At 42.9% G+C, this 17,628-nt stretch overlaps 1 protein-coding gene across 1 annotated transcript in view; it reads right to left on the reverse strand.

Moving 5' to 3' along the window:
- Nucleotides 1-17,628, reverse strand: part of LOC309551844 (pecanex-like protein 2) — a 256,799-nt gene that overhangs the window by 33,214 nt on the left and 205,957 nt on the right. Inside the window, exons 29-30 of the mRNA XM_082252546.1 lie at nt 4,337-4,481; nt 1,081-1,311 (exon numbers count right to left, since the gene is read on the reverse strand). Coding sequence (XP_082108672.1) covers nt 1,081-1,311; nt 4,337-4,481 — 376 coding nt within the window. The remainder of the gene's footprint in view (nt 1-1,080; nt 1,312-4,336; nt 4,482-17,628) is intronic.

Raw genomic sequence — 17,628 nt, forward strand, 5'->3', positions numbered from 1 at the left:
TGTATCTACGTGATTTTTTTTACCCCTGACTGAAATAAAAATATATGTATTACTTTTCTACCTTAAGAAATCACAAAGCTATAAAAACAGGCCTGTAGCAGAATTGTAAAAATTGCTCTGGTCCATAATAGTGTACAGATGTGGACGCTGAAGCAGTTAACAACAAAAAACAGGTATACCGGTATGTAAGTAATGCATGAAATTAGAAAGGTTTGGAGTAATTTTTTATTGGATTTCTTAACTTTTTACTTTGTATACACAATATTTGTACAAATAAATATTTAACATAGGGTCCGCCCTGACACAGAATTCACACATCATTATGGACTATATGTATCAACATATGTATACTATGAGCTGCAGTTTTTTTTTTTTTTTTTTTACACTGCTCCGAGTCTGTTAAATAAAGCTTTCAGAACAATACAAAATGCTGAATAACTTTATTTTTTACTTTATTTTTTCATATTTGAAAACCAGACCTAGTTCCCTGATTGAAAGGGGATTTTGATATGTAATGAGAAACACAGACAGCTTAGGATATATTGTACTTGTTATACTTTATTACTATGAACAGGCCCCCTAAGTTTTTGAATGCTGGAACTACTTTGTGCTTTTTTTAAGATTGGGTGCACAATAAAGCTGATTGCAGCCAATTTGAAGCACTGACCTGCTGTGTGGACTCTTGCTATTTGCACAAAGCAACCCCACTTGGGCTTTATCCATACTGAAAGAGTTTTGCTAGCTTCAAAGCCATTACAGTGTGTAAAACATGGAAACTACTATGCAGTTTGAAATGCATAATATCTTTCATAGGGACTAATAATCCACAGACATATAAATGGAAGCATATTGTCAGAATATATATATATATATATATATATATATATATATATATTTATATATATATATATATATATATATATATATATATGTGTGTGTGTGTATTATATATATATATATATATATATATATATATATATATATATATATATAATAAAAACACACATTTATAGTATATTTATATATAAAGTGAAAAACACACATATCATTGAGAGAACCAGTGTGAGCAACTTCTATTACCTTTATTACTTTAAAGCTAAGGTAGCTTTTTTGAAGCATAATCACGCTGTAGTCATCATTCCCTTCATCAACAACGTGTCTCAGCGTGAGAAGCTCTTCTTTGTTAGAAAGTACTGCAGCTCTCCAAGCAGGATCTTTTTCATCACAAATTACAACCTTTTCTTCAAATACCTTAATTGCATCAAAAAGTGCAGGATGATCTTCATATTCTTCAGGACAAGCAAACTGACTCTGTGGATAATGTCAAAAATGTTCTTAAAAGAAACTTAAAAACCTAAAATTTTAACATTTTTGACACGTTTCCTAACTAGTGTACTACAAGCTGCATGTATATCCGAGTTGTTTATAGGGCAACTAGATTGAAAAGTTGAGTCAATATATGATGCTATAGTGTCACAACTGGTAAAATATTGGAATATATACACCCACCAACCATTTTATTAGGTACACCAGTAAATTTCTTGGTAGTATAAATCAAATGGCAGCAACTCAATGCATTTAGGCATCTAGACATGGTAAAGATGACTTGTTGAAGTTGAAAATGAGCATCAGAATGGGGAAGAATGGGGATTTAAGTGGCTGTTTGAGCGTGGCATGGTTGTTGGTGCCAGACAGGCTGGTCTGAGTATTTAAAAAACTGCTGATGTACTGGGATTCTATGCACAATCATCTCTAGGGTTTACAGAAAATGGTCCAATAAAGAGAAAATATCCAGTGAGCGGCAGTTTTGTGGACGAAAATGCCATGTGGATGTCACAGGAGAATGGGCACACTGGTTTGAGATGATAGAAAGGCAACATTAACTCTAATAACTACCCATTACAACCAAGGTATGCAGAATACCATCTCTGAATGCACAACACATCGAACCTTGAAGCAGATGGGCTACAGCAAAAGAAGACCAGCCTGGGTGCCACTCCTGTCAGCTAAGAACAGGAACTGAGGCCACAATTTGCACAGGCTCACCAAAATTGGACAATAGAAGAATGGAAAGACATTGCCTGGTCTGATGAATCTCGATTTCAGCTGCGATATTCAGATGGCAGGGTCAGAATTTGGTGTAAAAAACATGAAAGCATGGATCCATCCTGCTTTGTATCAATGGTTCAGGCTGGTGGTGGTGGAATAATGGTGTGGGGGATATGTTCTTGGTACACTTTAAGGCCCTTAGTACCAATTGAGCATTCTTTAAATGCCACCGTCTACCTGAGTATTGTTGCTGACCATATCCATCCCTTTATGAACACAGTGTACCCATGTTCTGATGGCTCCTTCCAGCAGGATATTGCACCATGTCATACAGCTCAAATCATCTCACCACTGGTTTCTAAAAAAGTAAAATGAGGTCACTGTATTCCAATGGCTTCCACAGCCACCAGATCTCAATCCAACAGAGCACCTTTGGGATGTGGTGGAATGGGAAACTCGCATCATGGATGTGCAGCCAACAAATCTGCATCAACTGGGTGATGCTATCATGTCAATATGGACCAAAATCTCTGAGGAAATGTTCCAACACCTTGTTGAATCAATGCCACAAAGAATTAAGGCAGTTCTAAAGGCAAAAGGGGGTCCAACCTGGTACTAGCAAGGTGTACCTAATAAAGTGGCCGGTGAGTATATTTTGTATATGATTTATCAATTACTTTTATGATGTAACAGTAAAGATTCCTGTTTCATACTATCCTAATGTAATTTCCAATATTATGTTGCCATGGTAGATATTTTAATTCAAAAAGTCTGTATAATGCCAAAGTCATCATAACTATTACAATGTCAAAGTCAAAAGTGTGATGCCTGCCTTATGCGAGAACTATGAGAGACCTGTGAAAACTGAAAGAACTACAACCCGCAGTGGCTGTTGAACTGGTGCCTCACCAGTGGCAGCTTTATAGTGTCAAAAGATAGTGACAATGTGCTAGAAGGCATGTGAGAGACTGAAAATTGGCTAGAAGAGAATGCATTGGGCTAATGCAACCAAACTTGAAATTTTTGGTCATCAGACAAAACGTTAGATTTAACTATAAATTATATAACACCGGCTCTCATATGAACAAACTCAAAAAAGAAACAGAAATAGACTCCACGTATTTCAAAACTCTCCACCACACAACACAACACACTCATCAGATATTATTTGACTTGCCAACAATAAAGTGAATATGTGCTTTCTGGTATCAAAAGTACCATTGGGATCACTTTCACTCCCCCAAGGTATTAGTGGCATATCCAAGTTTTCCTTATAGGTGTTATGCTTCTTTAAGACCACTTAAATTACCAGCACAGCCAGAGGCATACTTAAACCAAGCAAACAATAGCAAAACAACAGTAGGGATCTTTCATAGTGGTTACTGCTTATTTATTTGGTCAGCTCATAAAAAGTGTATTATGCACTTACAGGATTCAAAACCAAAACAATTGTATAATGTTACCAATCCACAGAGTACTGTTGTACTGCTGTTTATCAGGCAAAGTGGAAATGATGTAATAGAAGTCCCTTGCTACGCGTTTCATCACCAGCTCCTGCACCAGCACTTCAGCTAGTGATAAAATGAATAGGACTTCTATTACGCCATTTTCACTTTGCCTGGCACACACACTTGAGGGCACAGTGGCAATCCATCGATCAGCAATGTTTGTAAGGGCTGACTACATCGTTTTGCCTCTTTCCTCCAATCAGGAGAAGGGATATTGATTCCTGGGTGGTCAAACCCAGGCCTGCCATGGGAGCGCTCAACAGATTTTTGTTGATTTTTGTTGATCAGTCTAGGATAAAAGGATAAGTATTCCTCTAGGCTGCAGCCAATAAATGTAGGTAAATATGGATCTGAAGCAGGCTAACTGCATTTCATCTGAAAATACAAATATACTTACTAAATCCACTGCCATCCACAACCACAGTTAAACAAATGTCTATGTCTGTCATACTTAGAATGGCATCAGCAATTACTGCAAAGACCACTACAGGTGCTCAGCAGAAGAACGAAGGAACCTGCCATGGATGCCGGGGTCTAATAACACCCCTGCCATCATGCTTATAGTGTTTAAAAAGGCATTCACTAACCTGAAAAAAAAAGCAAACATATTTTATTGTTATGACTACTATAAAAAGATGAAATATGAAATCGTGTTGGTTTTTATGGGTTACTGCATTTTAGACATTGCTATAGCTCCTTACATTGCCCCATTAAATATTCCCATGTATGTTCTTGTAAAGTGGTCATCAATATAATAAAATGTGGGATTGGACACATACTTGGTGGAGCTTCAAAGACATCCGAATTGCTGGAGAAATAACAGTGTGTAACAAGTCCATATCTGCAAATACCCATTCTTCTTCTTTAGATATTCGATAATGCCCTTTAAATAAGGTATGAAGGCCATGGAGAAATGAATCCAAACTGAAAAATGAGTAGGCAAACATCTGTTAAGATAGGTTAGCTAATATGCAAATATACAGGTTAACTCTAACTAAAACACATATGAAATGAAGAAAGTAGTCCTTTGGTGTGTACAGACAGAAGAATATATTTCTAAGCATCAAGAAGAAAAGTGAATATCCAATTAATCCAAATAATTGTCAAAATCCATTTTTAATGATTTGCCAAATTATATAATTATGTAGAATTGTCAAATCTATTGAGAACCACACAATACATGAATCAAGACTGCCTGCATTCCTAAAATACAGAATTTTATGAAGATGAGACCAATGCACACTATTTTTCAGTGAAATGAAAAATGTGTAAATTCCTGATTTTCCTGATTCAATCACCGCTGATTATCACTAAGGGTCCTTTCACACGACCGCTCCGTGTGTCCGCAAATCATCCCATCCGTTTGCGGATTATTTGCGGACATAATGTAAGTGAATGGCATTGCGGATGTCAGCGGAATACCATCTGCTGACATCCGATTTTCCTCCTTTCAGTTCTGTTCCGTTTTTTCGAATGGAACAGAACCCTATTTTTTCATCCGTGTAAAAAACGGAAAGGAAGGAAAATCGGATGTCATCGGTGTCATCCGCTGACATCCGCAATGCCATATACTTACATTATGTCCGCATATCATCGGGCATATCATCGGGCACACGGAGCGGATGACACAAATGTCATCCGCTCCGTGAAAAAAAAAAAAAAAAGTCCCGCAGCGGACTTAAGCAGCGGAGCGGCCGTGTAAAAGGACCCTAACTCAAATAAACACAAAAATATAAGGCAAATTAAATTCCTATACAGGCGGTCCCCAGCTTAAAAACCTCTAACATACAAACGACTCCTTCTTACAAATGGAGGGAGACAACAGAAAGTGAGAGGAAATCTACCCCTAGGAAAGGAAATTTACTCCTGTAAGAGTTCTCATGGGAAAAAGGAGTCTCCTCTGAATCTTTATCACCAATCCTTGTTTCCTTAACAATCCAAAATTTTCAAAATCCAATTGTCATAGGGACAGAAAGTGAGGGGAAATCTTCTGAACAGGGGGGTACAGACAGCAAAACAAATGTTACAGGGGTGTTAACCCTTCCATATGCTATCCAAAAAACATAAAAAAAAACATTTGGGCTGGAGCTACATATAAAAAACGTACCTGTTTCGACTTGCAAACAAATTCAACTTAAGAACAAACCTACAGACCCTATCTTGTTTGTAGCCCGGGGACCGCCTGTAAATCTAATATCCCAAAAAAGATCTGGAGGACTAGCCCTCCCTAATCTCAAGACATGCTATCACCCCATTGCTCTCTCCAAAATATCTGACTGGAAATATGCAGGCAATGCAAATCTTTGGGTTCAACTAAAACCCACTCTAAGTGGAACTAACTTGTCAACTATGCCATAGATACCCTGCTCTTCAAGAGCCATGGCTCCCACGACCTCACCTCGTACCTTCTCTACCTTGGACATCTGGGACCAGTTACACAAACGTCATTCATTGTCTTTCAACTCACCCCTGATGCCACTCCTAAACCACCACTTTTTCCTTCCTGGTTCCATGGACCCTGGATTCAAATTGTGTAACCCAGATGAACCTTTACTATTACATCACCTACTCCATATCCATACAATTAAACCCCTACAATCCTTCCTGGGAACAAGGCCTGCTACCTTCATGGACAAATGGAGATACACTTAACTGATGCAAATCGTCCACTCCCTGCCTCAACCTACAGGGGACATGCAAGACCTAAACCCTGTGGTAACCCTCGTTTGTCCAAAGGATCCTCCTTTGCACTACATTTCACAGTTCTACAAAGCAGTCATCTCCCTCCGTGACATGCATACCTGGACTACCTCACCAAATGGGAAACAGAATTTGATACTAATAAACAGAAGGACAGAATCCTACAACTCTCACAATCCTATTCCATATCTTCCAAAGTATCTGAGAGCAATTACAAACTTCTTACCAGGTGGCACTATACCCCTGCCAAGTTACATTCCCTGTTTCCCTCACATTCCCCCCTCTGCTGGAGAAATTGTGGATATAGAGCCACCCATGTACATATTTGGTGGACCTGACCAACTATCCACTCATTTTGGCAAGGTTTCCTCCAACATATCCATTTGATTACTTGGACCACGCTGCCCTTTAACCCTTGGGCAGTACTGTTCCATTGTAATGCCGAACCAGTTTGCCCATGCAAAATTTCCATTATACCACATCTTCTTAATGCCGTTAAAGCTTATCTTATCTCTTATCCCCACCCTATGAGGTCAACCAGAGATTCACACTCTATCCCAGTGGGTATGTAAAGTCGATTCATATACCTTATAGAAGAACTAATGTGTATTTCCAAAGGCAAAATTGAGTGTCATACTAAAATACACTGGTTCGAATTCAAATTTTCTTTACTGTACAATGAGATTATCTTAGATTCCCCAGACCAGTAACCCTGTAATATTTATACTGTATTGTGATTATTGTTTGTTGTCAATTTTTAGAATTCATCCACCCCCCCCCCCTCTTCTCTTCTTCTTTTCTTCCCTCCCTATCCCTCCCTCCCCTTCTTAGTATCCTGTATGTTTATCCCTCCATCTTATAGTGTGCCACTTAAGTCATTCTCACCTTCCTAGTTAGATTCCAGGTAATTCCCTCTGTTTTACACCTCCTCTAATGATCTTAGTTGATCCTGTCGGTCTTAATGTACTCTGGACTTTTCCTACATGTGTATTATACCTTACCTCTTTTGTACCAACCCTATTCAAACTATGTACTGTTAAAATGTTACACACTGTAATCTGTTGATATGCTTGTTCTGTCTTGTTCTTTCTTAATAAACATTTATTAAACAAAAAAATATAATATCCAAAAGTCCACTCATCAATTAAATGTTGTCACTGTAACCAAAACAGCATTAGCAATACACATGAAAGCCCCCTGTGGTCAAGATACGTGGGTGAAAAAAGTGGTTACTCTAATGACAATAATAGTGTTGGGTCTATGCAGGAAAAATGTATTTTTTTTTAAATACTTAAAAACTTGTATGATTTTTTTTAATACTGGGTGTTAGCTAGTATTTTTGTAAAGCTACATTTTTTATACACTAACCATTTTCTAAGTATTTAAATAAAGTACATTTTTCTGGAATAGACCCAACCACTATTATTGTCATTAGAGTAACCACTTTTTTTTCTCTGTATCTTGACTACAGGAGGCGTTTTTTTGTATCGCTTATGATTATCACTACTGCAATAAAGCACAAACACACCTCAAAAACTTTGATCCATTGTTGATACTATATAAAATCTACAAACAATATAACTGCAATATGATATCTATAGCTATATAACTTGTCACACCTCATCATCACACATCATCATCATCAAGCATCCGTCATACAATAATAACATTATTTAGTTACACAAAAACTCTCAGAAAATGTTGCAATTTGCTAAAACAAAAAATCATTCCTGATCCGCAAATGGACACTAAATGGATCAATATTCTCCAATGTTGTCAAATGTATATTTTGCGCAAATAGAAACATGTCCAGACTTTTTTGAAAGAAATGAGTTGGCTAGAACAACCTTCTGTGGAAGACTATTTCACCTTTCTACCTCTTTTGTAAAAATACTTTAGGTACAATGTATTTAAACCTCAATTTCTCCAGGCTCAAAGAGTCCCCCTTGATTTTCATGGGTTTACTAAATGGCACATTTATCATATGCTATACCTGTTTATAGCTTTGTGATGTTACAGCACTGTTTTTCAATGGAAAGGCTAAGATCAAAAGCTTGGTATAGTGTGAGTCAGCTAAAAATGTAACTAATTTGTGGGGGAATAACTTTGGAGAAACACCAGTTACTTATAATCCATAACAAGAAGTTGTAGCTACCATATGTCTGTCTAACCGCTTGCTGTGCGGGCCAATTCAGACATTTCACACGTACATGTAAAAATCTGAATTGTTCAGGCTCTGGAGAATAAAATGGTGGGTGTTGCAATGTTTTGTGTCACATAATATTTATGCATTGTGTATGAAACCCAAATTTTCTGCAAACAAATACACGTTAATAAATCTTAGTGTACATAAACATAATATAATACCCATTTTTTATAAAATATAAAGGGTGATGTTGTGTAGAGTAAATAGATACCTAACACATCAAGTTTTAAAACTGCACACATCTTTGGAATGGCAACAAACTGCAGTTCATTAACTTATCCATAGGTGAAGCTTGAAAAGCCTTTACAAGTTACAAGTTTAGAGTTAAAAAGGAGATCTGGCACTAGAATTATTGCTCTCACTCTGACCTCACATGTATCGCAATCACAATTTACATATGCGTGTGAGACTTACATGCACGTTTGCATTTGCGCATGAGAAAGGGGAAATGGGGGCGCTTTAAATGTTTTTGATTTATTTTATTTAGGTTTTTTGTACACTGCCTAGTCATTTATTTATTTATTTTAAATTAAACTTTAACTTTACAACCCTTCTGACAGCATGGGTATTGACAGGTCCTCTGCCCTCCAAAGCAGCTGATCAATCCAAGATCGGTTTCATCAGCTGGTTTGCAAGCCGGTAATAGCTTGTAAACAAACAAACAGAAACCGGAAATGAGGAAATCCAAAATGATACTGGCTGCCTGGAATAAAATTTGCTTTTTAATTTTCTTTCACAGCCTTACTAGAGTCTTTTAATGCAGAATGTCTGGGATGTAAACGATACACACCATTGGTTAACTTATGGTTAGGGTTGAGCGGACACCTAGATGTCCGTGTTCGACGGGTTCGGCCGAACTTTAAAAAAAAGTCCGGGTCCGTGTCCCGGACTTTTACCGAACTTTTCCCGGACACCGAACCCCATTGAAGTCAATGGGGACCCGAACTTTAAGGCACTAAAATGGCTCTAAAACACCAAAGGAAAGGGCTAGAGTGCTGCAAATGGCAGCAAAACGTAATTAAGAGCATGGCAAGTGCTCTGCAAACAAATGTGGATAGGGAAATAACTTAAAACAACAAAAAAAAACAGAAAAATAAAACAATGTTCTTCTTCATCTCTGAAGGACGAGGCCCATATGGAGTAGGAGGGAGGTTGAGGTGGTGGTGGATGTGGCGGTGACATAGGCGTGCGCACAGGGTGTGCTGGGTGTGCCTGGGCACACCCTAATCACCTAGGGCACATAGCATTGCCAGTGAGGAGATGGGAAAGATCTCCCTGGGACCTGCTCTGCTCTATTTCTCCTTGCCTACAGGTACATGGCCCCGATACATTACTCTCCCTGCTGGCAAACACATGCATGTGTATTTCAACTTTGGGGTGCACACCTTAATGCAATAGGCTGCGCACACCTATGGGCGGTGTAGGTGGAAGCGGCGGTGGAGGAGGACCAGGGCCGGATTAACAGCATCATGGGCTTGGTGCTGAGGATTTTGAAGGGCCTTAAGGGCCGTGCCTTGCCATGCACCCAGAGGAGGAAGGGTGCAGCCATGCATGCCTAATTCAACATGGGATGCTGTCTCTGAAGCCCATAAACACATCCATGCATCGCCAACTGTCCCTCCTTGTCCGGCCTTCACGCTGTGTGGGGAGGTTCTGAGGGTGCTGCCTGGGGAAGCGAGCATAGAAGCCAGACTTCTGTGTTTACAAGTGACAGAAGAGCGGTAACAGTGAATATGGCCAACCCGGGGCCTATATAAAAGGTAGGGGCCTGGAGCTGCAGCTCCAATAGCCCCTACATTAATCTGGCCCTGAGGAGGAGGACGAGGTAGCCAACACTGCTTCTTTTCAAAAATTTTAAATGAGGGTACACCCCAAAAGAGTGAGAAAGAGCAAAAATGGAACAATGGGTGGGTAAGGTCGGTATCCATTGCTATTCTGCATAAGGTACGGAAAAGTCCCGTGGGATCCATGCCTGGTTCATTTTAATGAACGTGAGCTTGTCCACATTGTCTCTGGACAGGCGGCTGCGCTTGTCTGTTATAACGCCCCCAGCCGTGCTAAATACCCGTTCAGATAATACACTGGCTGCAGGGCACGCCAGCACCTCCAAGGCGTAAAGGGCAAGCTCAGGCCATGTGCCCAATTTGGAGACCCAGAAGTTGAAGGGGGCAGACCCGTCATTCACTACATGTAGGCGTGTGCACACATACTGCTCCACCATGTTGGTAAAATGCTGCCTCCTGCTAAGACGTTCCATCTGAGCTGCTGGTGCTGCTGTTTGTTGTGGCGTGCTGACAAAGCTTTTCCACATTTCGGCCATGCTAACCCTGCCTTCTGAGGTGCTGGCGGTGCCCTGGTTGCGTTGGCGACCTCCTCCTCCTCCTCCTCTGCCTTGTGCTTCCACTGTGGCCCCGCTGTCAGATGGGAATGCCAGCAGCATGGCGTCTACCAGCGTGCGCTTGTACTCGCGCATCTTGCGATCGCGCTCCAGTGAGTGAATTAAGGACGGTACGTTGTCCTTGTAACGGGGATCCAGCAGCGTGGCCACCCAGTAATCAGCACAAGTTAGAATGTGGGCAACTCGGCGGTCGTTGTGGAGACACTGCAGCATGTAATCGCTCATGTGTGCCAGGCTGCCCAGAGGCGACGAAAGGCTGTCCTCTGTGGGAGGTGTATCGTCCGTGTCCTCTGTATCCCCCCAGCCACGCACCAGTGATGGCCATGAGCTGGCCTGGGTGCCACCCTGCTGTGAACATGGTTCCATCTCCTCCTCCAGCTCCTCCTCCTCCTCATCCTCCTCATCCTCCAGAACTGTGCCCCTGCTGGACAATTGCGTCCCTGGCGTTTGCGTGTGCAGGAACCCACCCTCGGAGCCCCTTGCGAATGACTGCCCTGAAAGCCTTGGAAATGTTACCTCTTCATCCTCCTCCTCCTCCTCATCCTGTGCCACATCCTCTTCCATCATCGCCCGAATTGTTTTTTCAAGGAGGCATAGAAGTGGGATAGTTAAGCTGAGAACGGCGTCATTGCCACTGGCCATGTTGGTGGAGTACTCAAAACAGCGCAACAAGGCACACAGGTCTCGCATGGAGGCCCAGTTATTGGTGGTGAAGTGGTGCTGTTCCGCAGAGCGACTCACGCGTGCGTGCTGCAGCTGAAACTCCACTATGGCCTGCTGCTGCTCGCACAGTCTTTCCAGCATGTGCAAGGTGGAGTTCCACCTTGTGGGCACGTCACATATGAGGCGGTGAGCGGGAAGGCCGAAGTTACGCTGCAGCGCTGCCAGGCGAGCAGCAGCAGGGTGAGAACGCCGAAAGTGCGCACAAACGGCCCGCACTTTCTGCAGCAGCTCTGACATATCGGGGTAGTTTTTAAGGAACCTCTGCACCACCAAATTCAGCACATGCGCCAGGCAAGGGATGTGCGTCAAACCGGCTAGGCCCAGAGCTGCTATGAGATTTCGCCCGTTATCGCACACCACCAGGCCGGGCTTGAGGCTCGCTGGCAGCAACCACTCATTTGTCTGCTGTTCCATGCTCCTCCACAACTCCTGCGCGGTGTGTGGTTTGTCCCCCAAACAGGCAAGTTGTAAAACTGCCTGCTGTCGTTTACCCCTGGCCGTGCTGAAGTTGGTGGTGAAGGTGTTACGCTGTCCGGATGAGGAGGCGGTAGAGGATGAGGAAGCGGAGTAGGAGGAGTTAGGAACAGGAGGCAAACTGAAGCGCCCTGCAATCCTCGGTGGTGGAAGGACATGCGCCAAATTGCTATCCGCCTCAGGCCCATCCGCCACTGCATTTACCCAGTGTGCCGTTAGGGAGATATAACGCCCCTGACCGTGCTTACTGGTCCACGTATCCGTAGTTAGGTGGACCTTGGCACAGATGGCGTTGCGCAGTGCACACCTGATATTTTCCCCCACTTGGTTGTGCAGGGAAGGGATGGCTTGCCTGGAAAAGTAGTGGCGGCTGGGCACGACGTACTGTGGGACAGCCACCGACATAAGGTTTTTAAAACTGTGCGTCTCCACCAGACGGAATGACAGCATTTCAAAGGCCAATAATTTTGAAATGCTGGCATTCAGGGCCAGGGATCGCGGGTGGGTAGGGGGGTACTTCCTCTTCCTCTCAAGTGTTTGGGAGATGGAAAGCTGAACGCTTCCACGGGACATTGTGGAGATGGTTGTTGGTGACCCAGGTGGTGGTGTTGCTGACAGATCGTCTGTTTGCGGGGTGGCAGGTGCCGGTATCACTACAGATGTGGCTGGAGCGGCCGAGACTGCAGCAGAAGAGGAAGCAGGATGAGCCAGAGACGTTTCTTGGTTTTGAAGGTGTGTACTCCACTGCAGCTCGTGCTTTGCACTTAGATGCCTGATCATGCAGGTTGTGCTCAGGTTGAGAAGGTTTATGCCTCGCTTCAAGCTCTGATTGCACAGGGTGCAAACCACTCGTGTCCTGTCATCAGCACATTTTCTAAAGAACTTCCACGCTAGAGAACTCCTTTGAGCTGACTTTGGTGCGCTCGTTCCCTTGCTGCGTTGGGCAGTAGCGGGCGTAGTGTCTAGGGCACGGCCGCTCCGCTTCTGCACCCTGCTCCCTCTTCTGCTGTGCTGGTGGCTCTGTGCGACCACCGCCTCTTCCTCCAAACTACTCAGGTCACCTGCATGACGTTCATTCCATGTGGGGTCGAGGACCTCATCGTCCTCCACATCATCTTCCACCCAGTCTTCACCCCTGCCCTCCTTGTCGGTCTCCACAATGCTGAACGCCGCAGCAGTTGGCACCTGCGTTTCGTCATCATCGGAGACGTGCTGCGATGATCCTTGCATGTACTCATCTTGAGAAATAAGTGGTTGGGCATCGCTGCACTCAATCTCTTCCACTTCTGGGGCAGGGCTAGGTGGATGGCCCTGGGAAACCCTGCTGACAGAGTCCTCAAAAAGAATAAGAGACTGCTGTATGGCTTGGGGCTCAGACTGCTGGCCTGATTTGCAAGGGGGTGAGGTGAAAGACGGTTGGACATTGGCTGCAGGTGCCAACTCTGACCTTTCTGCAGTAGACTGGGTGGGAGACAATGTGAAGGAACTGGAGGCACTGTCAGCAGCAAACCAATCTACTATCGCCTCAACTTGTTCTGGCCTCATCACTTCTAGGGGCGTTTGATGCCCTACCAAATACTGATGCAGGTTCTGTCGCCTACTCACACTTGAGGAAGGTGTTTCACTTGTGCGTGTAGCTGGCACAGATCGACCACGTCCTCTCCTTGCAACAGGAGCTCTACCAGCAGCACCACGACCCAGGCCACGGCCCTTATTTGACGGTCTCCTCATATTTCTGTAATTTAAGATCTTGCCCTAGAAAGGTTTTTATTGAATAGCGGAATAGGAAATATGATCCAAAAAAGTGTATGTATCTCGCACGTACAAAACCACACTAGGCCCCAATTACTATTGTTTCTACCCCTAAAAGGATGGATGAGGAGTAGGAGGAGTATGGAACAGACAGCACCCTCAAATCTTCAGAAGTATGAGATGAACCCCAAAAACTTGGAAAGGTGGATCTCACACGTACCGACACAGACTATCCCGCAATTCAATTGATCCTCAAAGGTTTTTATTGAATAGCGGAATAGGAAATATGATCAAAAAAAGTGTATGTATCTCGCACGTACACAACCACACTAGGCCCCAATTACTATTGTTTGTACCCCTAAAAGGATGGATGAGGAGTAGGAGGAGGAGTATGGAACAGGCAGCACCCTCAAATCTTCAGAAGTATGAGATGAACCCCAAAAACTTGGAAAGGTGGATCTCACACGTACCGACACAGACTATCCCGCAATTCAATTGATCCTCAAAGGTTTTTATTGAATAGCGGAATAGGAAATATGATCAAAAAAAGTCTATGTATCTCGCACGTACACAACCACACTAGGCCCCAATTACTATTGTTTGTACCCCTAAAAGGATGGTTGAGCAGTAGGAGCAGGAGTATGGAACAGGCAGCACCCTCAAATCTTCAGAAGTATGAGATGAACCCCAACAACTTGGAAAGGTGGATCTCACACGTACCGACACAGACTATCTCGCAATTGAATTGATCCCCAAAGGTTTTAATTGAATAGCGGAATAGAAAATATGATCAAAAAGAAAGTGTATGTATCTCGCACGTACACCACCACACTAGGCCCCAACTACTATTGTTTGTACCCCTAAAAGGATGGTTGAGCAGTAGGAGGAGGAGTATGGAACAGGCAGCACCCTCAAATCTTCAGAAGTATGAGATGAACCCCAAAAACTTGGAAAGGTGGATCTCTCTCACACGTACCAACACAGACTATCCCCCAATTTAACTGATCCCCAAAGGTTTTTGATTAAATAGCGGAATAGAAAATATGATCCAAAAAAAGTGTATGTATATCACACGTACACAACCACACTAGGCCCCAATTACTATTGTTTGTACCCCTAAAAGGCTAGATGAGGAGTAGGGGGGGTATGGAACAGGCAGCACCCTCAAACCTTCAGAAGTATGAGATGAACCCCAACAACTTGGAAAGGTGGATCTCTCTCACACGTACAAACACAGACTATCCCCCAATTTAACTGATCCCCAAAGGTTTTTGATTAAATAGCGGAATAGAAAATATGATCCAAAAAAAGTGTATGTATATCACACGTACACAACCACACTGGGCCCCAATTACTATTGTTTGTACCCCTAAAAGGCTAGATGAGGAGTAGGGGGAGTATGGAACAGGCAGCACCCTCAAACCTTCAGAAGTATGAGATGAACCCCAACAACTTGGAAAGGTGGATCTCTCTCACACGTACCAACACAGACTATCCCCCAATTTAACTGATCCCCAAAGGTTTTTGATTAAATAGCGGAATAGAAAATATGATCCAAAAAAAGTGTATGTATATCACACGTACACAACCACACTAGGCCCCAATTACTATTGTTTGTACCCCTAAAAGGCTAGATGAGGAGTAGGGGGGGTATGGAACAGGCAGCACCCTCAAATCTTCAGAAGTATGAGATGAACCCCAAAAACTTGGAAAGGTGGATCTCTCTCACACGTACCAACACAGACTATCCCCCAATTTAACTGATCCCCAAAGGTTTTTGATTAAATAGCGGAATAGAAAATATGATCCAAAAAAAGTGTATGTATATCACACGTACACAACCACACTAGGCCCCAATTACTATTGTTTGTACCCCTAAAAGGCTAGGAGTAGGGGGAGTATGGAACAGGCAGCACCCTCAAACCTTCAGAAGTATGAGATGAACCCCAACAACTTGGAAAGGTGGATCTCTCTCACACGTACCAACACAGACTATCCCCCAATTTAACTGATCCCCAAAGGTTTTTGATTAAATAGCGGAATAGAAAATATGATCCAAAAAAAGTGTATGTATATCACACGTACACAACCACACTAGGCCCCAATTACTATTGTTTGTACCCCTAAAAGGCTAGATGAGGAGTAGGGGGAGTATGGAACAGGCAGCACCCTCAAACCTTCAGAAGTATGAGATGAACCCCAACAACTTGGAAAGGTGGATCTCTCTCACACGTACCAACACAGACTATCCCCCAATTTAACTGATCCCCAAAGGTTTTTGATTAAATAGCGGAATAGAAAATATGATCCAAAAAAAGTGTATGTATATCACACGTACACAACCACACTAGGCCCCAATTACTATTGTTTGTACCCCTAAAAGGCTAGATGAGGAGTAGGGGGGGTATGGAACAGGCAGCACCCTCAAATCTTCAGAAGTATGAGATGAACCCCAAAAACTTGGAAAGGTGGATCTCTCTCACACGTACCAACACAGACTATCCCCCAATTTAACTGATCCCCAAAGGTTTTTGATTAAATAGCGGAATAGAAAATATGATCCAAAAAAAGTGTATGTATATCACACGTACACAACCACACTAGGCCCCAATTACTATTGTTTGTACCCCTAAAAGGCTAGATGAGGAGTAGGGGGAGTATGGAACAGGCAGCACCCTCAAACCTTCAGAAGTATGAGATGAACCCCAACAACTTGGAAAGGTGGATCTCTCTCACACGTACCAACACAGACTATCCCCCAATTTAACTGATCCCCAAAGGTTTTTGATTAAATAGCGGAATAGAAAATATGATCCAAAAAAAGTGTATGTATATCACACGTACACAACCACACTAGGCCCCAATTACTATTGTTTGTACCCCTAAAAGGCTAGGAGTAGGGGGAGTATGGAACAGGCAGCACCCTCAAACCTTCAGAAGTATGAGATGAACCCCAACAACTTGGAAAGGTGGATCTCTCTCACACGTACCAACACAGACTATCCCCCAATTTAACTGATCCCCAAAGGTTTTTGATTAAATAGCGGAATAGAAAATATGATCCAAAAAAAGTGTATGTATATCACACGTACACAACCACACTAGGCCCCAATTACTATTGTTTGTACCCCTAAAAGGCTAGGAGTAGGGGGAGTATGGAACAGGCAGCACCCTCAAACCTTCAGAAGTATGAGATGAACCCCAACAACTTGGAAAGGTGGATCTCTCTCACACGTACCAACACAGACTATCCCCCAATTTAACTGATCCCCAAAGGTTTTTGATTAAATAGCGGAATAGAAAATATGATCCAAAAAAAGTGTATGTATATCACACGTACACAACCACACTAGGCCCCAATTACTATTGTTTGTACCCCTAAAAGGCTAGATGAGGAGTAGGGGGAGTATGGAACAGGCAGCACCCTCAAATCTTCAGAAGTATGAGATTGTGTTCACTGTACCCCACAAAGATTGAGTTCACTGCACCCCACAATGATTGTGTTCACTGCACCCCACAAAGATTGTGTTCACTGCACCTCACAAAGATTGTGTTCACTGTACCCCCCAAAGATTGTGTTCACTGCACCCCACAAAGATTCTGTTCACTGTACCCCACAAAGATTGTGTTCACTGCACCCTAAAAGGATGTTGTTCACTGCACCCCACAAAGATTGTGTTCACTGCACCCTAAAAGGATGTTGTTCACTGCACCCCAAAAAGATTGTGTTCACTGTACCCCCCCAAAGATTGTGTTCACTGCACCCCACAAAGATTGTGTTCACTGCACCCCAAAAAGATTGTGTTCACTGTACCCCC

This window comes from Pelophylax lessonae (assembly GCF_965119305.1).
Source record: "Pelophylax lessonae genome assembly, chromosome: 3".
Classification (NCBI taxonomy): Eukaryota; Metazoa; Chordata; class Amphibia; order Anura; family Ranidae; genus Pelophylax; species Pelophylax lessonae.